At 35.8% G+C, this 27,273-nt stretch overlaps 1 protein-coding gene and 1 pseudogene across 3 annotated transcripts; both read left to right on the top strand.

Moving 5' to 3' along the window:
* LOC114275450 (PR5-like receptor kinase pseudogene) overlaps positions 1–4,267 on the top strand; it is a 37,491-nt pseudogene extending 33,224 nt beyond the window's left edge.
* A 15,981-nt stretch (positions 4,268–20,248) lies between these two features.
* LOC114298160 (rust resistance kinase Lr10) lies at positions 20,249–23,908 on the top strand. Of its 3 annotated transcripts, none has more exons than XM_028242689.2 (3): positions 20,249–20,360; positions 22,287–22,319; positions 22,545–23,908. In XM_028242689.2, the coding sequence occupies exons 1-3, from the start codon at positions 20,312–20,314 to the stop codon at positions 23,648–23,650; spliced, it is 1,188 nt and encodes a 395-aa protein (XP_028098490.2). In that variant the 5' UTR covers positions 20,249–20,311; the 3' UTR covers positions 23,651–23,908. The 3 variants fall into 3 exon arrangements, with proteins under 3 accessions (XP_028098490.2, XP_082748710.1, XP_082748709.1); XM_082892584.1 differs by lacking the exon at positions 20,249–20,360 and adding an exon at positions 20,627–21,369; XM_082892583.1 differs by lacking the exon at positions 20,249–20,360 and having other exon boundaries at positions 21,380–22,319.
* Positions 23,909–27,273: the final 3,365 nt, after the last annotated feature.

Genomic DNA, 27,273 nt, shown 5'->3' on the forward strand with positions numbered 1-27,273 from the left:
CCAGTTGGCAGTCCGGAGGTAGCCCCGTCGGAGAGTGTACCACCGCTCGCGGTATACATCGATCAGAGCTAAGGTAGTATTAGAATATATAAGTGTGTGTGTGTGAGAGAGAGAGAGAGAGAGAGAGTGAGAGAGAGAGGAAAGAGTGATGAAATGTATGTATTTATATATATATATATATATGGGTAAATTACACTAACCTCCCTTGAAGGGTAGTATTGGAATTTGAAGAATAATTATGGATGACATCAGTATCATCTATTTGAATTTGGACTGATGGGTAACAGAAGGGGGTCCTTGTATATTAGTTTCAAAAGTTAGGGAGGTCTGTGTTATTTTTGAAACTGCAAGGGAGGTCCCTGTAATTAAGGTAAACCTCAAGGAGGTCAGTGTAATTTACCCATTAAAAAATTTTGGATTTTCAAATCTTATCAAATTTTTAATAGTTAGAATTTTAGAGGGATGCTTAAATGCCCATCTCTATCCTTCCCACTCAAATCCCAATCCCAACCCCAACCTCATCTCCAACCTCATCTCCATCTCTACCTCACTGGCGACCACCCTTACACTACCTCTTACCACTGCGATTGACGACCTCCATCCCACCGAAAGCAAGGTTTAATTCAACAGAGACACAAAAAACCCTTTCGAAGCTCTTATCTTCTCGCTCTAAGCATTGCTTCACATTGTTTTCTAGAGAAAGAGAAATATCAGTGAAGAGGGGTCCAAAAATGGTGGTGTCACTAGGTGTGTTTTGGAGCTTCTTAGCCGGCGATACATTATCATTGTTGTCTTATCCACGGCACGATCTTCAGTCAGTTCCTCTATTTCAAGTTAACCTACTCTCTGTGCGCACGGTAACCTCCTCCAACGTGTCGAAGCCGGCGGACCAACCCCGCCAACGTACCAACTTGTCATCGGCTCTAAGAATGCAAACCCAGATCCTAAGTGAGAGCACAAGCAAGGAACACCACATCGTCCCTGCGCCACCATGGTTGTAATGGTTGATTGCCAATGAGGAATGGGGGTTTGAAGTGTTTCTGGATATGGGTTCGAAACATTTGATATTCTAGTTGGTGAATGTTGGGTTTTCCCAAATATCTCTTCGGGGAGGACAATGAAGACAGTGATAGGATCTAGAATTCTTCTTATAAGCCAATTGATTGAAAATAGTAGTGCTAGTTTTAGATTTTTGATTAGAAACATTGGATATTCTGGGTGATGATTCTGAGATTTTCTGTCAACTTAAAAAAATGTGCCAAAAAAAAAAAAATCTAATCAGCTTGTTTAGTTCCTATTTCAGGTTTTACTTTTCAGAAAGATTAATTTTTTTTTATTTTTTCGTGTTTTTTTGCTTTCACTAATTTTTTTTAATATTCTAAGTAATTTTTTTTAATTCTTAGATACCAAAAACATATATATATATATATATATATAATCGAGCGTTTAGTATATTTTTTGTATTCTTGTGCATTTATTATTTTTTAAAATATTTTTTAGATACATCTAAGTAATGTGCCTTAAAAAAATTAAAAAAATTAAAAAAAAAAAACTTGTTTAAAATTTTAAAAATATTCACTAAAAATTAATCTATATATATATATATATATATGAAAAAATTAAAAAAATTAATTTTTAGAAAATTGAAACTAAACACACTTAATGTTTTTTTTTTTTTTGAAAATATTGAAAAAACTGAATTATTTTTTTTTTTGTGCAAAACTGAAAATTTTGTGTCTATAAAGGAGTATGATGATGGAACATTGATGTGCAAAACTAAAAAAAAAAATAAATTAAAATGAAAAAATTGATAATGTTCTCAGTTTTAAAACTGAAAAAAAAACTGTTAATATTCTCGACTTTATTTGATAGTTGAATCAAACAAATAAATAGAAGAGCAAAATGTTTAATCTCATGCTCTGTTTTTTTTTTTTTTTTGTCATTAGTTACTAAAACAATTATTTAGAACATTACTATGTAAAATTGATAATGTTCTTAGTTTTAAAAATTGAAAAAAAACTAATATTTTTAACTTTATTAAATAGGACTTAAAGGTTCAAAAAATCTTAAATAGGATTTAGGCTACCATAAGATTTGTAAATAGAATTTTTAAGTAATTAACTCTACTATAAATTAAGCAAATTCAAATAAGATATAACTCAGAAAAGAAGTGCATGAAAACAGATAGATAATCACTTAGACACATACCTAACAAGTTTTTGAAATTTTTGTAATCACCTAGCACGTTTCAATCACCTTTTGCGTCTGTACGAACAAATAAATAATTCAAAGTATCTAAGATAACTGGCTAGACATTGAAGTAAGAATAATACTTGGTAGCTCGAAAATAATTGGCCCGAAACCCAAAACGATGTCGTTTTGTTTTTTTTTTTTCTTTTCTTTCTTTCCCTTCCCTTTCTTCTCCGAGACAGACAAAAAGATAGAAGAGGCAAGAGAGAGAGAGAGAGAAGAAGGAGAAAAGATGGAGAGAAGGAAGAAGAGAAGATGAAAATGAGGAGAAGAAGGGGATCTGTATACACGCCGGTGGGTGTCTCTCTCTCTCTCTCTCATATATATATATATATATGTTTGTGTGTGTGCGTGTGTGTGTGCGTGTGTATAGATCTGTGTATACACACAGATCTGGTGTTGACGTTGATGATGATGATTTGGTGTTGATGATGATGATGATGATTTGGTGTTGATAATGATGATGATGATCTGGTGTTGATATTGATGATGATGATGTGTAGATCTCTCCCTCATATATATATATATATATATATATGTGTATACACACAGATCTGGTGTTGATGATGATTTGTTGATTCTACAATTTTTTTTGTGATTGTTGGTTGTTGTTGATGATGATGTGGTGGTGTTGATGTTGATGCTCTTCTTCATCTTCTTCATCTTCTCCTGTCTCTCACTCTCTCTACTCTGTTCTTTTTTCTTTCTTTCTTTTTTATTTGAAATGAAATGTGTGAGTTTTGTAACAAGGATGACCTGTAGAAAGAAATGGGGGTGGGTGTACAAAGACCTCGGGCCATACAAAGAAATGTGGGTGGGTGTACAAAGACCTCAGGCCTTTCGAGCTACAAAACAGAACTGTTGAAGTAAAACGGAGTTTTCAAACAAATTCCATTTCATGTGGTGGAGAGAGTGAAAGCGAGAGTGACGATGAGAGGCCAATTTTCCCTATTCTTGGAACTAGTATTGATAGTGTAATTGTTTTAATTACTCTTGGAAGAATAAACTAGAGAAATACCAAAATGTTAAGGCCTTCCTAAAGAATTATGGATCTCTTGCTCCAAAAAGGTACACTTATTCCAACATCAAGAAAATGACAAACTCCTTCTGAGATAAACTAGGTCAAGGAGGCTATGGTTGTGTTTTCAAAGGAAAGCGAGAAAATGGTTGCCTTGTGGAAGTGAAGGTTTTTAAAGGATTGAAAGACAACGGAGAAGAGTTCATTAATGAGGTTGTAGCCATTACTAGGACTTCTTATGTTAATATTGTAAATCTTGTGGGTTTTTGTTTTGACGGTCACAATAAAGCTCTTGTATATGAGTTCATGCCTAATGGATCCCTTGAGAAATTCATATACGATAGGAATTCCTTGACATATCGCCAATTGGGATGGGAAGCATTGTACAAAATTGTAGTTGGTATTGCTCGAGGATTAGATTATTTACACCATGGTTGCAAAATGGGGCTTTTGTATTGTAACATAAAGCCTCACAATATTCTTTTAGATGAGGACTTTTGCCCAAAGATCTCCGATTTTGGCCTTGCTAAACTATGTCCACAGAAAGAGAGTATCGTATCACTATTGGGTGTTAGAGGGATTACCAATTATATTGCCCCAGAAGTATTTTGTAGAAACTTTGGGGGAATTTCACACAAGTCAGATGTCTACAGTTATGGAATGATCATTCTAGAAATGGTCGAAGGAAGAAAGAATATTGATGTCAAAGTTGATCACACGAGTGCGATATATTTTCCACATTGGATATACAAGCGACTTGAGCTGGATAAAGAACTTGGAGTGCATGGCATTATGAATTATGAGGCAAATGAAAGTGCAAGGAAGATGATTATAGTTGGCTTGTGGTGGATACAAATGGATCCCTCACACTAGCCATCAATGAATAGGGTGGTAGAGATACTAGAAGGGAGCCTGGAGTCCATGCAAATCCCGCCTAAGCCTTACTTGTCTTCTCCCCCAAGATCACCACCAGATTCTTCAACTATATTCGTGCCATAACATTGTGTGATTCACAATGCATACTTCTATTGCCAAGGTAATGTGCACCGGTGAAAATTCAGTAAACTGTATCTCTCTTTTGCTTATGTTTGACAATTGTGATTACTACAATTCTGATTTTTCCTAGGGTTTAAAAACTAGGTACAATAAAAAACATAAAAAAAATAAAATAACATAAAAAAAATTCTGTAATATCATGAACCTCTACAAATAATATTAGTATACTTATTTCATAGTACAATTAAATCAAGATCTAGAAAATTGTTTTGAACAAAAATAGCAAATGTTTTTTCAATTTGATTGCTTCCCACAAAGGGATTCAAATTGGGGGATAAGGCTACTTCATTTTAGACCTTAAATTGCTCTAAACAGAGTACACCTTATTTCAAAGGCAAATGTAGAGGTTAATAACAATTTACATGTTTTCTATAGTCAACCTAATCAATAAATTGATAGAACTTTGATGAGTTCTATTAAATTTGAAAATTTTGAGTCCCCAAAAATTTCAAGGCAAGCCTAGTACCAATGGTTGAGGAAGGGGAATATGGGGATTGCTGCTGTGACAATTGCTCTGAGGTTTTTGAGGATTTATTTTGAGCCTATTTTAATTATTCAAATTGCTCATATTATGTCAAGCCCTCAAAATAAAACATATAAACCCAACATTCTTGACATGCATAGACAAGAGAGTAAAGCATATTTCCCATTCATCAGAGTATTAAGTACAAGAGTATTACATGTTGACATCAAAAGTAAATGCCCTACGGGCTTATAACTTTCCAAGTCAACACTTGGTTACAACAAAAGAAGAGTTCTAACTCTTTATATAAAATAAGCCCTTGGCTTGATTTACATGTAGTACAAAATGATAACAACAAAAAGGTCTTTCAGCCTCTAAGCCTCCCAAGCTACGTCCTTGGATGTAGCATATCACCTGAACCTGAAAATGATGTCCCATATAGGGTGAGCTAAAGCCCAGTAGAGATATACTAAACCAAATATAAGCAATAACTAAAACATTAGCATTTGATAAATGTTTAACTCATATAAAAAACATACAACTCTTTCATAACCAATTCACATTCACAAGTATATTTCAATCCCTTTTCATTTCATTATCCAAACCAATTCATAGATATGGTTCTCTGTTCATCCAGACAGTCTATAATGAGACTACAACTCATATTAACAATGCTTCAATACTTTAATTTCAAATGAGATTCAACTCATATTAACAATATTTCAATACTTCAATTCATCTACGTTATGCAAACGTAATTAAGATTTCAGGACTTTCACCCTGGACACTCCGACCAACTTAGTTATCACTGGAGTCCATCCCCTATCTCCTCCCAAACCGTGGAGTACATCCCCTATCTCCTCCCAAACAACATACATATACAATGTATTTAAACACTTATCATATACAATGATCAAGCAAAGCATATATTCAATATGTTATTCCATCCGTCACATTCAATGACATATTCGAGGTGATTAATTTCAGTTTTTCCTAATCATCATACAATGTCTACAACAATCAAGACTATCCTCCACTGATAGCCCAAAGCAGTTATCTCTAAACAGATAATAAACTTATCAAACAGATAAAATATTAACATTTTCAGAAGTGAGCGATTTATTCATCCAAATATTAACATTTTCAGAAGTGAGCGATTTATTCATCCAGCTACACCATTCAATCCCATAATTTCCCAATTTCATGATTTTCATCTCAATTTCATGTTTCCATATTTCCCAGATTAATTCTACAAATTAATCAATCAAAATAAATTAGGGCTTCCCCCTCCTTTCTCAAATATTGCACCCAAGGCCAAATTTCATTAACCATACACGATAACTTCATTTTAGGGACCACTCATACACTTGGAACCCCAAAAATAGAAAATCTGTATTTTATAATTTCAAATTTCAAAAGCCTAACTTCCCAAAATTTTCATAACTCACCATTCATACAAAATACATAACATCTATGTCAAAACTCATAAAAAGAAGTAGGTTATCCCTACCTTAAGTGTAGAAGACGAGCCTAGCAAGGGAAGAACTCCAAACACGCCGAAATCACTTTCCACTCGGATGAAAATGGAGGTCTTGAAGAGCCCAAGCTTTTTAATGAAGGAATGGGGGTAAAGAGATCACTTGATCTTAGCTAAAATGTAGAGAGAGAGAGGGTATTCTAGAGAGAGAAGCTCTCAGATTAGGGTTTTGGAATGTTTTAGAGAGAGAGAGAGAACCAAAGAAGTGATTTAAAATGACACAGTCGCGATCTAATATACGTATTGTCCGCTCGAGCAGATAGTAAGATGCTCGAGCATAAGACACAAAATCTTTACCCGCTCGAGCGCCAAAAAGATCAACTCGAGCACCAAGGCACAACAGCAAAGCACTACCCGCTCGAGCGCAAGATACCCGCTCGAGCGCAAATATACCCGCTCGAGCGTGAAAAACACTTCTGCAATATATCTGCAGACGCACAAAATGCTGAAAGGATTCAAACTCCGCTCGAGGGCAAAAAGACCCGCTCGAGCGGATCATCAAAAATCTGGGCAACAAGATTAGAGACTAAAACTCATCCAGCCAGTTCGAAACACGCCCAAGACGTCCTAAAACTCATATACCAAGAATTACAGGACGGAACAAGACATAAACAACAATACTCAATCATGGAACTCAAGTCCGGAATTTGTACATAAAGGGAAAACCCGGGATCGCTATATATTATAGAGTTTGTCGAATATATTATTCATATAAAAAATTAAGTTAATCAGATATCCATAACCCAATTATTGGATTCTAATTATTTTAAAAACCATTATCAAAATTATGATAGCTATTTATTTTTCACAAAAAAAATGTGGTCTTTTTATAAAGTTAAGAATATCTAATTAACTTGACTTTTTCACTAATGATCTACTCGACAAATTTTATAATATAAACAGTTCAAATTATCGAAATAGACTCTGAATGATACGTCAATACCCCATGAGCCATAGGGATTCAGATCTCTCTATCGCATAGTTGTAGTGGAATATCTCTATCACATATCTAATAGGTATCAATGATGGATCCAAGATTCGAACTTTGAGAGGCAAAAACATATATAACTTCTCATCTTTTGAAATTGTCTTACTAATTACTAGTATAATAATATACATGATTCTTACAATTTTTGATAGGTATAAAAAAATCATTATACTATTTTGTAGCCATTAGATATATAACAGAGGCGATCAGTTCGGTGCAACTTAAACAAACATAAATAAGTTGTAAATTTGTTACACATCCCGGTGCGCCAACAAAAGTACACATGGGTGGAACAAAAAATATTGTTGGGGGTTACATGCTTAATCGAAAATAATTTCAGAAAATTAAATAAATCTAACAAATTACTTTTTTCATTTTCTCTAATATTCCGAACTATGAATTAGAACTTGTATAATTGATTAGATCACCATTTCAAGTCATTTTATTAGTTAACCTAATCATGAAAATAAAAAGTATGCACACGCTTTAGATTTTTAGAATAAAAAATAAAGAAAAATACATACCATAAATATATGGTTATTGATTTAGTCGAAAGACACTAAAGTTTGAATGATTCAGATCACTAAGTTGAACCTAAAATGGGTCCAAAAATTACTAAACTGAACCCTCTAGTCCAATTAGTGAATCGGAGGAAACTTGTCCTTGTGTTGTAATATATATGGCACAATCACCTTTGCCTATCAATAACAATCTCCCTCTACAAATCACCTCTGACCTACCCCTAATGTTGAAAATCACTTCCAACCATCGGAAACTACCTTTAGCAATCACTTTCAACCACTCATTCTTTCATTTTTTTTTAGAAATTTTTTTAAAAAATATTACAATATAGACAAATTTTTCATACAAATTTATGAAATCATTAAGTTTTGAAATGTGAAATGGAATCCAGTTTATTAATGTGATTAGTGTCATATTGTAGACACCCCATTTTTTACCGTCCTCAAGACTTGAATATGCTTGCAGGTACATCCAGTGACAAGTTCGATTGCTCGTTGAGTATTCGAGTTTCGCAGCAGAACGTCACAGGTTTGAGCTTTCCAAACCCTATATTCTTTCTGTCTCATTTTTGGACCATGTGTTGGCCCTTTCTGCATGCTTCTTGTGAGGCACTGCCAACCACCTTTTGGCCCTACCGGCCATGTATTTGTCCCGCCTGCCATTGATGAAGCCTGCCGGCCATCAATGAGGCACTGCCGGCCACCACTGATGGCCGGCAGAACACCTTGTCTCAGCAGATTTTGTGCTAGACCTTTTGAGCCAGCTGGTTTTCACTACGGAGGGATGAAGCCCTTTTAAAGTTTGTTTAACAAGCTTTGCATTGCATTCCTCTATATAAGGAGAGGCTCCTCCTCCCTTACAAAGGTTCAATATATTTTGAGAAGATATATCTCTCCCTCTATATTTCTCATTCTCTCTCTCTATATTGTGTTTGTTTGTGCCTTAAAGTGCATTTTCCTCTCACTTTTGCACTACAACACCTTGTGATACTCCACCATCTTTGAGCTGAGGTTCTTCGGAGTGTTTTTTGAGCTCTAAAAGTTGGTTTTTGGCCTCAGAGATTGCTGGTTTCGAAGTTGTGCTTCAAGGCTGAGTGTATTCCCCTTTTAAGCTTTTGTTTATATACCATATTGGCCATCCTTGCATATTGTTTTAGGCCTTGCTTTCAACTGAAAAAAATTCTATTTTTAAGTGCTTTTGATGGTTGTTTAAGGCCTCTTTGGTGTTGAGGGTGTTCTACCCTTTTGTGTGCCTTGTTTGGCCTTGTTTTGTGCCATGTCTTAAGGCCTTTGAGTTAGTCTTTATTTGGCCTTTTAGCCACTAAAATCCACTGGATTTTCAGTGGTAGACATGTGGTTTTGAGGTCCTAAATTAGAGGGGGTGATCCCCTCTCTTCTTGTTTTGTTTGCTTGTATTATTTGCCTATCAAATGAGCATGTGTCTCTTTACTCTTGAGGCATGGTGTGAGCCTGTTTTTGTGAGTTTTTAGGTCTGGCATGACTCTGTTTTTAGCTGGTTTGGGTGTCTCTTGAGTGGCTCATATACTTGTAGTGTAATCCATGCTTACTAGTCTAACATGCTTGATGTTTTGGCCAATCATGCTAGCTTATTTTGGCTATACTCCATACATGTTTTAGCATTATTTTAACATTCTTGAGGTCTGTTTGAAGTGGTCTTAGTCATGTATGGCTTGCCTTGTAGGGCTATAGTGTAAATGGCTTCACTAGTCTTGAGTTTTGAGGCCACTACCAATCTATACTTGTGATGTTTTCATGCCTTGGCATCATTTGGCATGGTATTTCAAAGCTTATATCTTTGTCATACTCTCATGTTTATCACTTTTTAATTGTGTTTAAGAGTTGTGCCATTATACCTTGTTTATGAGCTAATACATGAGCATATCTTTCTTGTCATCTATGCTGTGAGTCTAGCATGTTTTTGCCACTATTTTGACCTGCCTTAGGTCTTTTTTGAATGGCTAAGGTCATTTGAGCATTGCTTAATATGGTTGTAGTGTAAAGGGCCTTGACTAGTTTTGAATTTTTGGGGCCTTTAACATGTTGTGTATGTGATGTTTGCATGGTATGGCACAATTTAGAAAGTAATTTCAGTGCATGTAGTGTAGTCACACTCTCATATACTTCACTTCTTCATCATGTTTGAGAGTTGTACCCTTTTGCCTTATTTGTGAGCCATTGCATGAGCCTCATTTTCTTGCCTTTCAAGCCATCATCTCAGTCTATTTTGGCTACTGTTTTGGCCTGCATAAGGTCTGTTTGGGGTTGGTTTGGCCATTTGAGCATTGTCTTGCATGCCTCTAGTGTAATACACTTCACTAGTTTTGATGCCTTAGCCTTTAAACATGCCATGCATGCATTGCTTGCATGATAGAGTCTCATGCATGCTGCCTTAACATGTCAAGATTAGCATGATTGCTTGCATAGCATGTTGCATGTGTGCATTGCATTGTGTTCAACCGGACGTTATGTTGAACACAAGGTTGATTGGTCCACTTCATACTCAAAGTGATGAAAGTGAGCCAATCTCCCTTTGTCGCCGTTGCCTTTGACCTCTCATGATAAGGCCGTGGTCTTAGTGTTTTGCTTGATTTGTTTGCATTGCATTCATTGAAATGTGTGCAAGTTGGATCTTTGGCCATCATGCATTGTATGCTTGATTGATGGTCTTGGATCCAATGATGCCCCTCCATTGATGTTTTGAAGTTATATGGAGTGGCATAGCACAGATATGTCCTTGGAAGACCCTCCCTTTCCTCTGTTTTGTGCTCTATTACAGCTTGGTGTCAAAGCACACCAGTGGCCGGCACCTCTCATTGTTGGCCGGCACCTCTTCATCTGTGGCCGGCAGTGTGCATCCTTGGTCGGCAGGAGGGTCGGCAGCAACCATTTATGGTCGGCAGGCCACTGGTGCACTCCTCAGCACTGTTTTGGCAAGTTCCAGCAGCAAGTTCTTGAAGACACCCTGCAAACAGAGCCTCAAGAGAGTAACCGGAGAACTTTTCGGGGCGAGAAACCGAATGCGAACATGCATGATCAACATCTTCAAACAGAGCTAAAGTAGTAGAATTTAGTGTTTTACTTATTAGTTAGCATTTCAATTTGTAATTTAATTAATTTTTTAATTAATTAAATGTTGTAATAATTAAGTGGCTTAGTTTAGCTATTTCTTTATTGTTTTGTAATAATTAATTAGCTTAGCATAGTTAATTAGTTGGTTTGTAATAATTAGTTTAATTAGCGTAGCTAGTTAGCTAAATTCATTCGGACCCTCCCTCGAGAGGGCGAATTTTGTAATAAGTGTGCGTGCGTGTGTGAATGTCTTCCAACCCCACGTCTTTCTCCCTTTTACTTAACCGCTTACGATGGTTATTTTAGGTCATGTTTCGATTAGCATACTTATGCTTTGCATGAGTGCATCATTTATCTGTTTTGCATGCACCGGGCTCGGCACATGATACAAACTGTATTGTATTTCAATACCAATTTGAATACATGTTATCCAGTTACATTCACATGCCATCTTAAAATAGCCGAGGCTATCTTAGTTGCATTTTGCATGTGTTGCATTAGCCATATTAACATGAACTAGGATCATGCATTGATTTCTAACTAGTTCTCTGTTTTGGCTCGGAGTACTAGGTAAGTGTTTATGCTTTAACATCTTGCATGAGTGTGAGTGTTACCATAATAGCATGCTTGCCATGAGGCTAAATGCTTAAGTGATATAACTGCCTGAATGCCTATGGGTGAAGGTTGGATTGCTTAAATTGGAACAGTTCATCGAAATGCGAGTTTTAAGCCCATTTGAGGGTGGCAAAATCATGTTTTCCAAAGCCCACTTGAGGGTGGCAAATCCACGTCTTAGCCTACTTGCGAGTAGCACCTTCAAACTATTTTCAAACAAACAAACATGAGATGTTTTGTTCCAACTTAGGCGATCTAGTCTATACTTGTATGTTGTGCGCATCACACAGTAATTCTAGGCTAATACACCAGAATAAGAACACATGTGTTTTCAAAAACAAAATATCATGTTAGTAAAGGCCGATCTTTGATCGGGCGAACGGGGGTGCTCATTGCATGACCTTCCCCTCTCGTACCCAAGTTCCCGAGCCGAAACAACTTTGGTGATGACGGATACGTGGCCTTAGGCACGAGTCAGGGTTTCTTAAATTTTCCAAAACAAAACATTTAGGTGGCGACTCTGTATCTGGCAAAGCAGTCCATGTTTGACACTTCTTTATAAAAATCAGTTTTTCAAAACGATTTGCTGGATTTAGACTTTTCGGTGATTTATCGGTCTTGCATTGCACTTTGCGAGATTATATTTAGAACTGTGACATTGAGTCCGAACTGTAGTAGCCTAATGAACAAAACAGATTTCGCGCCCTTACGCGCGGAGTCGGGACGTTCGGGCATGTCTACACATATCAATTTACAACAAAAAATTATTTATATAACATTACTTGTTTTTTAAATAAATGTAGGCATCAAACAAGTTTTTATTTTTAAAATATAAATATAATTATATTTAATATTTTTTTGTAAAAAAATAATAGTAATAAAATATAAATGCTATAAAACCAGACCAATCAGACAAAAGGAAATTACAACACAGTGGTGGTTTCACAAAATTGTTATAAATTTTTTTAAAAAAATTATAATTATAATTATTAATACTTGTAAATTTTATCACTAATTTAAAATTAACTTTTAAAATGCACACTTAATTGTTATTCTCCCATCAAACAAACCTAGCTACTAATTGGTTTTCTTTGTTCTCAGTTTTGGAAGGACAACAAAACAAGAAGTAAATTTATTTTCAAAATATAAATATAATTATATATGTTTTCTTTGTGCTTTTATCCATAGTCATCCAATCACTATGCAAGTCAATGAACTAAGCTTAATTAAAAGAAGTAAATAGCACCTCCGGGCACAATTCTCCACCCAAAATAAATTTTGTTTCCTGCCTCAATTTTTGAGTTGTTTTATAAGTAGGCTCTCCCAAGTCAAAGAGAAATATTAGGGATTTTGAAAAAAATTTCATGAAAATGATTATGAAAGATTTGTGACTTTTAAATTACCTTGATTAGTGTGTGGTGCTTTATTCTAAGTGTAATTCAAAGGTCATAAATCTTTCATGATCATTTTCATGAAAAGACTTTTCATGATACCTAGCATTGCTGCAAGTCAAAATATTTTGGATAAATTACAATAATTTCATGAGATTCGTAAAAAATACAGTGAATTTCACTATTTTAATATGATTATATAGAACTTTCTTAAAATTTTAATTCACATAATATTTAATGAGTTATGCCAAGAATCTCAAATAAATTATCAAATTTTCTATTAAACCTCTCACATGGGTGTGAGACCCACACACATATAATTTGTGTGGACTCACATTCATGTGAGAGTCTCACTCCCATGTGAGAGGTTTGATAGAAAATTTGGTAATTTAGTTTGAGTCCATAGCATTTTCCATATTTAATTCTATTTTCGTCAATAATCTATTGATTATACTTATGAAAAAAATAATATTATCATCTCTTTTATACAAAAATGTATATTTTTTTCTTCTTGATCTTTGTGTTTTCATACTATTTGCATTAATTTCACCTCTTTAAACTTACTAGAAATAAAATTAGTATAATTATATCAAAATTGTAAGACTTACTGTACTTTTTTCAAATATCAAGAAAGATCAATATAATTTACCCAAATATTTTTGTATAGAAAATAATATTTGTCATCTTACTATTTTATTTTATTTATTGTGTATATTAATACAATAAAAACTATATATATAAGACTTATTACGTTTTTACAAATAATAAAATTAATTATGTCACATTAAAAATTATGCAAAGTATGAAGCGTTTGAATAAAATATTTAGTGATATTCCAACTCATTGCATTGGAAAGTGCTTATGGAATCTGTTTATTTCATGGTTACCCCACATAGGGGACCAAGACCAAGAAAAAAAACGAAACCAAAATAAATTAAAAGCCTTATTACATGAACATTTGTGCGACAAATTAAATAATGATATATCTAATCAACCAATGCCAACTTGTCTCTTTTTATCCTTAGACTGAATGATTAAAGCCTTCATCTTTTAGAAGAAAAGAGAAGTAGAACTCGCCAATAATGCAGAGCAAATGATCCTACTCCATTTCATTTCTTTTGTCTCCTCTCATGCATATTGGGCCCTTCAAACACTTAATTTTTTTTTTATTATTATTATTTTTTTGGCTAGATGTTAGTTTTGTTTTGGTGTCAAAAACCATCCCTACAGTCCTGAAATAAAATAGAAATAATCGAAAAATGATAATATGAGTTGAGGCAAAATGCCTAATCATATGCCTAGTGCATTGGAATTGAAAAAAGTGAATCACACTAGGCATTTTAACTAACAAGTATTATATGCCTAGTGCATTGGAGATGCTCTAAGCTAATGAACAACAGTAATAAAACTCGGCATTTAAGCAGTATCAAACAAGAATTTAAAGTGTCTTATTAAATACTAATTCATTTGACTGAAACCTAAAAACTAAGAATGTATCAAACAAATTAATTTTTTTAGTATTCACTTTTTTTAGTCAATATTCTAGCTTTTTAGATAACTGTTAGAGAAACTCTAGGTAGGGTTTGGCAAATGACTTTTTAGTATTTTTTTTTTTTTAAGAATTTTTATAAAATTTTATCAATTCTTTTCCCTAGATTTTATTGACAGAACAATTCTAAAAATTTTAAAACTAGAGTTACATTTTTAGAAACAGGTCATTTTTCTTGTCTTTTGTTTTTTGTATTTAGCAAAGTTTATTGAAGTATTTACATATTTTTTAGAATCTACTAGTAACTTTAACACACAAAAAAAAAATAAAAATTCATTAAAGGCAAAAATTTAAAAGAAGAATGGTACTAAAATATTATTTCAAAAAATTATGTAGTATGCTCACATCTCAACATTTTCTTAAGTCAAAACGAGCTATCTAGATCCAAGGATGAGTCTCATGTGATCACGAGACTTCAAGTCTATTGGACGAGAATTTATCTAATAAGTCCGACTTATCAAATGGTTTTATATTTATATTATAACAAATGAACACACAATCAATTTATCTATAAAAAAAAAAAAAAATCATTTCAAATAAATTATATATAAGATATAAGGCGGACATATAGGTTAATTTTGAGTAAATTATACTTTGTCCCTTTTATGTTTAGTTATTTTCTCATTTTAACCTTTGAAGTAATTTTTTCTCCACTTTCGCCCTTTATGTTTCAATTTTTTCTCAAATTTAATCCTAAAACTAATTTTTATTCAAAACTAGACATAAAATGTCACATTCTGTCACATGACATAAAAAATATATTATTATATTAAGATTTAAATTTATGTTAAGTGTATGAATTATATATAATAAAATATTTTAATATCATATGACTATTAATGTATTAATTTTTGTCTAATTTTGAACATAATTAGCTTTCAAAGTAAATTAGAAAAGAAAAAAAAAAAAAAAAAAAAAAAAAAACTTCTAACATAAAAAGCTAAAGTAGAAAAAAAAAAAAAAAAAAAAAAAAACCGTTAAGGTTCAAAGTGAAAAAATAGCTAAACATAACTTGCGCTAGGCACGGAAAATATGCCCGTTATCTATAAATGAAATATATAATTCATAGCGATGAATAAAAGGGACAAATTGTAATTCACCAACCAAAACACGAAGGAGATGCTAATCAGAGGCGACCTCACCACAACATATGTCACCCCTACGACTACCACAACTCTCCACTTGCATCACTATCTTTACTGTTACCATATCTGTCGCTTCAACCGCCACCATCACTACTACACCACCTCCTTCACCATCAAATCACTACTAATACCATCACTACATCCAATGATGGATCTAGGGGGAGGGGGAGGGGGAGGGGGAGGGGGAGAGGGTGGGGGTGGGGGCGGGGGCGGCCGCACCCTCAAAAATTTGAAAAATATCATATATTATACTAAAAATTTAAAATTATAGGAGTTCGCATCTCTAAATTTTTTTTAGATAATTTTAAAATTATATAGAATAGCCTCCCAATTTTTTAAACTATAGAATAGCCCCCCCAAAGTCATAATTCTGGATCCGTCCTTGACTACGTCCACTACACCACCTCTCCACTATCACCACAACCATTATCCATCCACATCGTACACCACCACCACCATCACCATCATTATTAGCACCATAACCACCACTATCATTGTCATTGTTGCCTCTGCCACCTCCACCTTACCATCATCACAATATATTCACATTGAAGAGAAAATTAATACTAATAAATTTCAAATTTCATCTTATTTTAATTTCAACATTAATTTTTATCAAATAATTTTTCAATTCAATTAGTTCAGCATTTAATTTTTAATTTTATCAAACACAAGTAACCTAGAATATTCAAAGGGAGTAGAAAAAGCTTCAAGTTTTCATTGTCACCAATAACATCACACATTTATGTAGGTAGTTTCCAACTTATACAAAATATTAAGTTTGGGATGTGCCTAAAATTTATGTGCAATAGAGATTGAATGATGTGTTGTAAAGTATATACGGAGAAAAGGGCGTTAAATGAGTCGAGTCAAGCCGAATATTAGTATGTTTAAACTTATTTATTAAGATTTTAATGAGTTTAAGTTTGACTCAATAAAAATTTAACGAATTAAACTCGAACTATTCACGTGCCATAACAAGCCAAAGAAAGTATAAATTTATAATTATGTATGAAACTAAAATTACAGTTAATATTTTGATTATACAATTACATATGCGATATCTATAAAGATACTAGAAAATGGTCAATATCTTATCAAAATAATAATATCTACCACTACTATTATATAAATGTATTATCTATAGTTAGCTATTATTTACATATAAATAAATTTGGCTATTATTTATATTTATATTATTTAAATATATAAATAATATATTTATCCTATTTTTTATACATATTTTTACTTTATTTAATACATAGATAATATATTTATTCTATTATTTAAATAAATGTTAAAACCAACTCAACTAACAAGCTGAGCTAACGAGACGAGTTTTAGTATGTTTGGCTTATAAGTTGGTTTTTTGACTTATTACGAAAAAATATGCAAAAAAGTAGAGAGGAGATATGACTCAAATAAGCTAATAAGTTGGCTTATAAGATGGTTCTCAAAAAAAACCTAAGATTTCAACGAGTTCGAGTTCGAGTTCGATGTCGAACGCAATAAAAATTTAATGAATTATGTTCAAATGAGTCTTTACTGAACTGAACTCAACTCTATTCACAAATAATTTTGTTTATTTGTAGCTCTAATGTAGGATAAATATGAAATCCTCATTTATATTTTAAAGTAATTTTCTAAATAAAATTTTTGTAGTTGTATTTGTAGTATTACTACACAAAATAAGTGGTTCCCACATTGAAACAATTTTTTTGGTGAGAGTGAGGGAGTTCGAAAGAGTCAATGAGTATACATATATTCATCCATTCAACAAAGACAGTCGCAGGAGAGTCTGAAGAGTCAATGGGTGAATGTCATTATTAGTGCTTGCTTTTGTCAGTGAAGGAGAAGATGAGTGTGAAACTTCATTGGTGTCTTTGGCGGGACCACCATTCCAATCAACTACATTTAGGCCACTTGTCTCGACATTTACCACATTCAGCTTGCTTTAGTCAGTGAAGGAGAAGATAGAGTGTGAAACTTCATTGGAGTCTTTGACCCGACCGCGTCCGGATCCTCTAGAGTCATCCTCTAGAGTGGTCCCTTAGAGTGCAACACGTGTCCCATTATCGCATCCAACGGCTGAGATGATCCCTCACCAAAACGGCGTCGTTTTGGTGAGCTAGACCAAAAAAAAAAAAAAAAAAAAAAAAAATTTACAGAGCTGCAGTTCATCACCATGGATGAACTTCCATTTTCTTCTGTGAGCCAGACCAAAAAAGAAAAATTGGAAGAAAATAGATTTGAGAGAAAATGGATTCTGTCCTTTCTCTATTGCATCTGTAGACTACTCGAAACACTCCCTCTCTCCCTCTCTCTCCTCAGGAACCCAATATAACTTCCCAACTCTCCTCTCTCCCTCTCTCTCTCTCTCTCTCAAATGGCAAGCCCAACAATACTCTCACCTTGCAGCAGTGGAAGACGAAGCAGGGACTCCAACTCCCCCGAGTTTGAGTTTTGTATGCTCCGAAACCCATCTTTCCCTCAGAATCCATTTTCATCTTTCCCTCAGAGCCCAACAATAGATTTGACAGAATCCATTTTCTTCTCTCAAATCCATTTTCTTCTTCCTCCTCCTCCCTCTCGACTCGATCTGTCCTCCCTTCAAATCCATTTTCTTCTTCTTCCTCCCCTCTCTCGACTCGATCTGCAGCTCTGTAAATTTTTTTTTTTTTTTTTTTTGGTCTAGCTCACCAAAACGACGCCGTTTTGGTGAGGGATCATCTCAGCCGTTGGATGCGATAATGGGACACATGTTGCACTCTAAGGGACCACTCTAGAGGATCACTCTAGAGGATGACTCTAGAGGATCCGGACGCGAGGACATTGGCCTCCTGTGAGGTTACACTTACCGCATTCCTCTGACACATGAAATCCGAGTGAGAACTCAGAAGCCAATACAGAGAACAGATCACTGGCATTTCGCTTCTTGCCATCGTTCAACGAAAACACCGGCAGTTGAAAATGTCCACAGCTTTGCAGAAATCTCTCATTAATAAGAAGAGGTTGATGAGGATCGTCAGGGTTTTTATAGTAACTGTGATTATGGCAATAACTGTAACTGTGACTGTGATTATGGCAAAAGAAATGCTCAATCTGCTTGTCAAGTGTACCGTTGACGCCGGTAGGGCATTTGAAGAAGGTGAGATTGGGGGAGACTGTAAAAGAAACAGACGGTGTAGTGGGAAGACTCCAGCGCAAGTACAAAGTGAAGACATCGCAGCTTTTGGATTTTATGAGGCTTTCAAGATTTTTGTCAGTAACATTTTGGACCTCATGATTAAGAAACTTGTCATGAACTTCATACCATAGTTGGTCCACACCGAAATTGAGTTTTGGAATTGCTTCACCGCAATTTACAGTGCACAACCCACATTGGGGATAAGTGATGTCGGAGTAAGGGAACTTGATCTGCCCAAGTTTTCCACACTGGAAGGACTGTGGACAGTTTTGGAATGAGGTGTTGTCTTGTCTAGCAGAGTGAAGAAACAGTAGGTGAGAGAGGACAAAGAAAGCCAAAATGCAGGGGGGAACAACCATTGTAGATTCACAATTTAGCCGATAATAAGAAAACCCATCAAGAGTCTTTGTATAATGTTTGTTAAGCATCTAGTTTAGTACCATAGAGTTTTCCGGATGTTGATCATGTTGGTTTGGCTTCTTGACACGGCGATTGACTTGGAAATACTGTTAAAGGAGAGAGGGCTGGCACAGAGAGAGAGAGAGAGAGAGAGAGAGAGAAGAATGTGGTAAATGTAGAGAAGTGGCTTAAATGTAGTTGATTGGAATGGTGGTCCCGTCGCGTCCGGATCCTCTAGAGTCATCCTCTAGAGTGATCCTCTAGAGTGGTCCCTTAGAGTGCAACACGTGTCCCATTATCGCATCCAACGGCTGAGATGATCCCTCACCAAAACGGCGTCGTTTTGGTGAGCTAGACCCAAAAAAAAAAAAAAAAAAAAAAAAATTTACAGAGCTGCAGTTCATCACCATGGATGAACTTCCATTTTCTTCTGTGAGCCAGACCAAAAAAGAAAAATTGCAAGAAAATAGATTTGAGAGAAAATGGATTCTGTCCTTTCTCTATTGCATCTGTAGACTACTCGAAACACTCCCTCTCTCCCTCTCTCTCCTCAGGAACCCAATATAACTTCCCAACTCTCCTCTCTCCCTCTCTCTCTCTCTCTCTCTCTCAAATGGCAAGCCCAACAATACTCTCACCTTGCAGCAGTGGAAGACGAAGCAGCGACTCCAACTCCCCTGAGTTTGAGTTTTGTATGCTCCGAAACCCATCTTTCCCTCAGAATCCATTTTCATCTTTCCCTCAGAGCCCAACAATAGATTTGACAGAATCCATTTTCTTCTCTCAAATCCATTTTCTTCTTCCTCCTCCTCCCTCTCGACTCGATCTGTCCTCCCTTCAAATCCATTTTCTTCTTCTTCCTCCCCTCTCTCAACTCGATCTGCAGCTCTGTAATTTTTTTTTTTTTTTTTTTTTTTTTTTTTTTTTTTGGTCTAGCTCACCAAAACGACGCCGTTTTGGTGAGGGATCATCTCAGCCGTTGGATGCGATAATGGGACACGTGTTGCACTCTAAGGGACCACTCTAGAGGATCACTCTAGAGGATGACTCTAGAGGATCCGGACGCCAATGTCCTCGATACAACAGCTCCAAGTTCCACTGCATGGTCCAGGCTGGCTTACCCAAAAAAAACATTGAGCAGGCAAAACACGGTATTGGAATTTCTCTGCTGCATAAAGCATACTGTTATTTCTGATTTAATCCAAAATCTTCAATCTGTAGAAGTCTGCTCCATATGGATTTTGGTTCATTACCTTGGCGGGTTTTGATTAATTTACTGTTTACTTGTAGTTATAAGCTCAAGCATTCAGAATATGCTTTAGTAAATTACTATGAATTGTTTTATGTGCCAAATTCAAGTTGGATTATACATATTACTTGCTAGATACCTTTTTTTTTTTTTGGGGGGGGGGGGGGGTAGGTGAGTGGGTTAGATCTACCAAAAAATATGCTTGATACACCCCTATCGGGGACAAGAAAGATGTCCGAGCAAGCCATTAAAACAGAGCATTCAAAACCTAGCACTAAAAAAAACTCTCACAGCTTGACAGCTAGGCCAAAGAAACAAACAACATGCAAACTTAGAGAACAACACCTTCTATTTATTTCATAGAAGGTATACGACTAGATTTCTTAGACTTGGTAGACAAATTAGCATTTTCTCTAGCAAGCTTAACCAATTCGCTCAAGGAGCTTCTTTTAGTTATCACCTCTTGAAGATGGGTTTGTCCATAGAACAATGAATGTTTCATTTGAAAGGGTCTGTGGAACCCCTTTAAGATGTTAAGATCGACGAAGATCTAGCCCATTTTAATTACCCTATCTTCTTCAATTTCTCTCTCTTCGTTTGAAACCTTCCGATTTGGATTACCCTCATTTTGCATTTGTGTCTATATTGACCATGTTTGGTATTATTCGAATCTTTGAATGTAAGGGATTATTTTGGAGTTCCAGGGTTTGTGATCTTGAGAGCTTCTGTTCCAGGGTTTGCCTATGGAGGCAGATGCAGACTTACATTACTGCATAAATCTTTTGTATGCTTGTGTGCTTGTTCTGTTTATTACTTCTCAATTTTTGATTTTGTCTTAACAAATTGCTTGATGTTTTTCTCCTTGGCATTATTTACAAGAACAAATCACGCGAGATTGATTCTAGCAACAGGTAATATAACTCTGAGCAGTATCTATAAGCATGAATAAATTTAGATGCATCTATATTGCAAAAATACATCAAATGTTTTATTTTTCCCTTCTTTTTTCTTTTCATGTGCAATCTGCATTATGTACCTTTTCTCCCATTTAAAAATTCAAGCATTCAGAATATGCTTAGTAAATTACTATGTATTGTTCTATGGGGACAAGAAAGATGTCTAAGCAAGCCATTAAAATAGATCATTCAAAACCTAGCACTAAAAAGAACTCTCACAGCTTGAGAGCTAGGCCAAAGAAACAGACAAGATGCCAAGTTGGAGGACAACGCCTACTATTTCTTTCATAGAAGGCATACGACTAGATTTCTTAGACTTGGTTAAACAAAATAGCATTCTTCTCTAGCAACCTTAAGATTTCCAATTCTATCAAGGAGCTTCTTTTTGTTATAACCTCTTGAAGATGGGTTCGTCTGCAGACCAACAAATGTTTCATTCGAAAGGGTCTGTGGAACCCCTTTAAGATGTTCAGATCGACAAAGATCTAGCCCATTTTGACTACCCCATCTTCTTCAATTGCTCTCTCTTCATTTGAAACCTCTTCATTTGGATTACCCCATTTTGCATTTGTGTCTATATTGACCCTATTTGGTATTATTCGGATCTTTATATGTAAGGGATCATTTTGGAGTTTCAAGGTTCATGATCTTGGGAGCATTTGTACAATAGGGGGTTTTATAGAGAACCGACTCATTATGTTCTTTATTTTCATAGTAAAACGCTTTCATGTTCTTTGCCTATGGATGTAGACTTATAGAAGTACCGCGTAAATCTTTTGTATGCTTGTGTGCTTGTTTTGTTTATTACTTCTCAATTTTTGATTCTGTCTTAACAAATTGCCTAAGGTTTTTCTCCTTGGCATTATTTACAGGAACAAAACAAGTGATATTGATTCTAGCAACAGGTAATATACCTCTGATCAATATCTATAAGCATGAATAAATTTAGATGCATCTATATACATCAAAAGTTTTTAACTAGTGGTTGCAAAAAGAAATAGGTTGCCATTAATTTTAGAAACTGGTAATATACGTTACTAGCCAGTATTTATATGCATGAGTAGATTTTGATAATTTTTTTGTTCCTCTGCCACATTAGCTTAATTTTTCTCGCTTTGCAACTCCTTCAGTTGTTGCTGGAATTGGGATTTTAGTAATCATATTGTACTACATCACAAGGAAACTAGCACAAAATGATCAATCCACATTCTTTTGGAAGACTAAAACAGAGAAATACCGAAATGTTCAGGCCTTTCTAAAGAACTATGGATCTCTTGCTCCAAAAAGGTACATTTACTCTAACATCAAGAAAATGACCAACTCTTTTAGAGTTAAACTAGGTCAAGGAGGCTATGGTTGTGTTTTCAAAGGAAATCTAGAAAATGGCTCCCTAGTGGCAGTGAAGGTTCTAAAAGGATTGAAAGACACCGGAGAAGAGTTCATTAATGAGGTTGCAGCCATTAGTAGGACTTCTCATGTTAATATTGTAAATCTCTTGGGATTTTGTTTTGACGGTCACAATAGAGCTCTTGTATATGAGTTCATGCCTAATGGATCCCTTGAGAAATTCATATATGATAGGAACTCCTTGACATATCACCAATTGGGATGGGAAGCATTGTACAAAATTGCAGTTGGCATTGCTCGAGGATTAGAGTACTTACACCGTGGTTGCAACATGTGGATTTTGCATTTTGACATAAAGCCTCACAATATTCTTTTAGACGAGGACTTTTGCCCAAAGATCTCCGATTTTGGCCTTGCTAAATTGTGCCCACAGAAAGAGAGTATTGTATCACTATTGGGTGCTAGAGGGACTGTCGGTTACATTGCCCCAGAAATATTTTGTAGGAACTTTGGGGGAGTTTCACACAAGTCAGATGTCTACAGTTATGGAATGATGATTCTAGAAATGGTCGGAGGAAGAAAGAATATTGATATCAAATTTAATCACACAAGTGAGATATATTTTCCACATTGGATATACAATCGACTTGAGCTGGATGAAGAACTTGGAGTGCATGGCATTATGAATGATGAGGCAAACGAAAGTACAAGGAAGATGATTATAGTTGGCTTGTGGTGCATACAAACCGATCCCTCACACCGGCCATCAATGAGCAGGGTCATAGAGATGCTAGAAGGGAGCTTGGAGTCCTTGCAAATCCCACCTAAGCCTTACTTGTCTTCTCCCCCAAGATCACCACCAGATTATTCAACTACACTCATGGCATAATATTGTGCGGTTTACAATGCATACTTCTATTGCCAAGGTAAGGTGCACTGGTGAAAATTAGGTAAATTGTATCTCTCTTTTGCTTGTGTTTGACAGTTGTGATTACTATAATTCAGATTTTGCCTAGGGTTTAAAAACTAGTTACAATAAAAATAAAAAATAAAAAATTGTAATATCATAAACCTCTACAAATAATACTAGTATGCTTATTTCATAGTACAATTAAATCAAGATCTAGAAAATTGTTTAGAACAAAAATACTAGATGTTTTTTCAATATGATTGTTTCCCACAAAGGCATTCAAATTTGGGGATCAGGCTACTTCACTTTAGACCTTAAATTGTTCCAAACAAAGTACAACCCATTTCAAAGGTAAATGTGGAGGTTAATAACAATTTACATGTTTTCCAGAGTCAACATGATCAATAAATTGATAGAACTTTGATGAATTATATTAAATTTGAAATTTTTGAGTCCGCAAAAATTTCAAGTCATGCCCAGTACCAATGGTTGAGAAAGGGGAATATGGGGACTGCTACTGCGACAATTGCTCTGAGGTTTTTGAGGATTTATTTTGAGCCTATTTTGATTATTCGAACCGTTCATATTATAGAGTTTGTCGAATATATTATTTATATAAAAAATTAAGTTAATCGGATATTCATAACCCAATGATTGGATTCTAATTATTTTAAAAAAACATTATCAAAATTATGATAGCTGTTTATTCTTTGACAAAAAAAAATGTGGTTGTCGTATAGAGTTACTAATATGCAATTAACTTGATTTTTTCATTAATGATCTACTCGACAAACGGTATAATATAAACGGTTCAAATTATCAAAATAGGCTCCGAACGATACCCCACGAGCCTTAGGGATTTAAATCTCTCTATGTCAGGGTTCAAACTTTGGGAGGCAAAAACATATATAACTTCTCATCTTTTGAAATTGTCTTACTCATTACGAGTACAATAATATACATGATTCTTACAATTTTTTATGGGTATAAAAAAAATCATTGTACTATTTTGTAGCCATTAGATATATAACAGAGATTATTAGTTTGGTGCAATTTAAACAAACATATAAATAAGTCATAAATTTGTTACACATCCCGGTACGCCAACAAAAGTATACAGGTGTGGAACAAAAAATATTGTTTAGGGGTTACATGTTCAATCGAAAATAATTGCAAAAAATTAAATAAATCTAACAAATTACTTTTTTTCATTTTCTCTAAAATTCTAAACTATGAATTAGAACTCGTATAATTGATTAGATCACCATTTTGAGTCATTTTATCAGTTAACCTAATCAAGCAAAAAAAAAAGTATGCATACCTCTTTGATTTTTAAATAAAAAATAAAGAAAAATACGTACTGTGGAGAAGTGGCTTGGAAATACTCTTTGGATCCAATGGGACGCTCGAGATCCTCAGCTAGTAACCTGAAAAGGAATGAACACTCCGGTCGGGGGTACCGGAATTAGCACTCTGACGGATAAGTCAATGTATACTCTCTTTGTTGCTTGTATCTTAAGTTAAACATACTAATTCTCACATACCTTTCTCTGGTTGATGCTCCTCTATTTAAATCCTTTTCCTTGGGCCTTAGGGTCAGACCCACCCTTGATCCATTGCACGTCTATTTATTCGGCTCTTGTTTTGCTGGTCGAAATGCCGATTATCCTATTTGGCTCTGATGTCGACTAGGATCAATGCCGAGTACAAATTCCATCTTTCGCTGATCTCATATCTGTATCCGGCCTTACTTCCCCCCGGAATATTCAGCTCCCACAATTGCCCCCCAAACATTCTATTAACGCCAGTTATTTGGCGTGTTTGGTTTCGTACGGCATGTTTATTTTCGAATTTGAGAAGTCATAGAAAGAACGGCGGCTAACCTCATCCCAACGTATGTCAGAGCAGACGCTTTTTAGGCATTATTATATTTTCCCGCCTCTTCGCACGCATTCTTCATTTAATGCGATTTGAAACTATGTTGTCTTTTCGTGTGTAAGTTCTTTTTTGAATACTCAAAGCTTTTGGTTTGCCTTTCGATATACCTCCGTTTCGCGACTTCTGCAACTTCTACAACTTCCTCCTGTCTCTCATTATCTCTTCTGCTCCTTGTAAGTTTTCTTCTCCTTCACTTCGAATCCCATTTCCTCGTTTATTTTTAGTTTCGTATAATCCTTAGGCTGGCTAGGATGGCAAAACATTTGAAAGAACTCCTTTCTGCCGGTCGAATTTCTGGCTTCTGACGCCACTATTCCATCCCCGACGACGTCCATCTGTCACTCGTGGCAAACAACACTACTAATATGGAGAGGACTGATGAGAGTACAATCATCTTTCCTCTCCTATCGATTGCTGAAGGCGGAGTCCGTTTTCCCCTTCACCCATATCTAAGGGCCGTCCTTCGACATTGGGGTCTAATCCCTTCCCAGCCTAACGTAAATTTTTTTCGAATCATAATGGGGATTATAGAGTTGAATCGACACCTTAGGATTAAGCTAGGTATACCTACTATTCAACATTGTTATGCTTTAGCCAACTCCACTGGCCGGCTGGGACGTTATTTTCTCAGAGCCAAGGATACCGATCATCACTTAGTGACCATGCTTGCTAGTTCTGGCAAGCGTGTTGACGATGTAATGGTCGTTGTCCGAGGCAACTGGGAATTCGGCCAGGGTGAAGATCACCTAGATCCCGTGCCAAGGCGAAAAGGCATACCAGGTGGCAGTATAGCTCATTTTCGTTATTTTTCTATTTTTTATTATCACACATGTATTCGGCTTTTCTTCTATGTACTAATCGTTTTGTTCATGCAAGCAATGATTTAAAGAAAGTGTTGGCTTTAGCCGACGACGCTGTGCTTGTGGAAATTAAAATCGCTCTCCAGTTTTTTGGCCGTCCAAGCCTTCAGAAACAAGGGAGGGCAACCCACATTCTTCTGAGATGCGCACCAACTTACGTAACATTTTCGGCGGCGGACAACATTCCTGTTCTGAGGGGTGAGTAGTAGCTTACGGCCTTTATCTTCCCCAATTACAAAAACCTAAGGGAGGTTGGTTTGGAAGCCTCCGATTCTGAGCAAGTGGAAGAAGAAGTAGCCGAGGAGGTCGTCGAGGAGCCGAATCAGTCGGAGGCCGAGGTAGACGGGGCTTTAAACTTGGCCTTCGAAGAAGCCGGCCTCAATTCATCCAACCCTCCGTTCATCTCAGGCTGAGGGGAGGCATCCTTTGAGGACATTTTTACAGACTTGGGAGACCTTCCCGGCGCCTATCTTGAAAATATGGCTGAGGAGTCGCTCACACAACTTGCCAGGAGAAAATACGCCGAAAAGATGGCCGCCCGGAGGAGAGTGGAGGCCGCCCAATCAGAAACTCCACCCGTCCCGGTAGTCGAGTCGTCTTTGCCTGTTATTACGGAAGAAACGGCTCAGACAGAAACGGCCACGAGGGAGTAGGCAGAACGAGCGGATGAGGCTGAACATAGGGGGAAAAAGCGCCCCGCTGAGCAAGAGGCCATCCAGGGTGAGGACCAAAGTGACAAACGGCCCCGCATTGAGGAGTTAAACTTGGTTGTTCTGTTCACGGTTCTACCAAGGATAAGGAATA

Source organism: Camellia sinensis, chromosome 10 (assembly GCF_055761805.1).
Source record: "Camellia sinensis isolate YWXY chromosome 10, ASM5576180v1, whole genome shotgun sequence".
Lineage (NCBI taxonomy): Eukaryota > Viridiplantae > Streptophyta > Magnoliopsida > Ericales > Theaceae > Camellia > Camellia sinensis.

What these genes read in the sequence shown, in the direction of transcription:
- LOC114298160 (XM_082892583.1), top strand. Translation starts at nt 22,142, where the DNA reads ATGTTCTTTGCCTATGGATGTAGACTTATAGAAGTACCGCGTAAATCT. An exon ending in GATATTGATTCTAGCAACAG is followed by an intron (nt 22,320 to 22,544) that starts GTAATATACCTC and finishes CAACTCCTTCAG; the next exon opens with TTGTTGCTGGAATTGGGATT.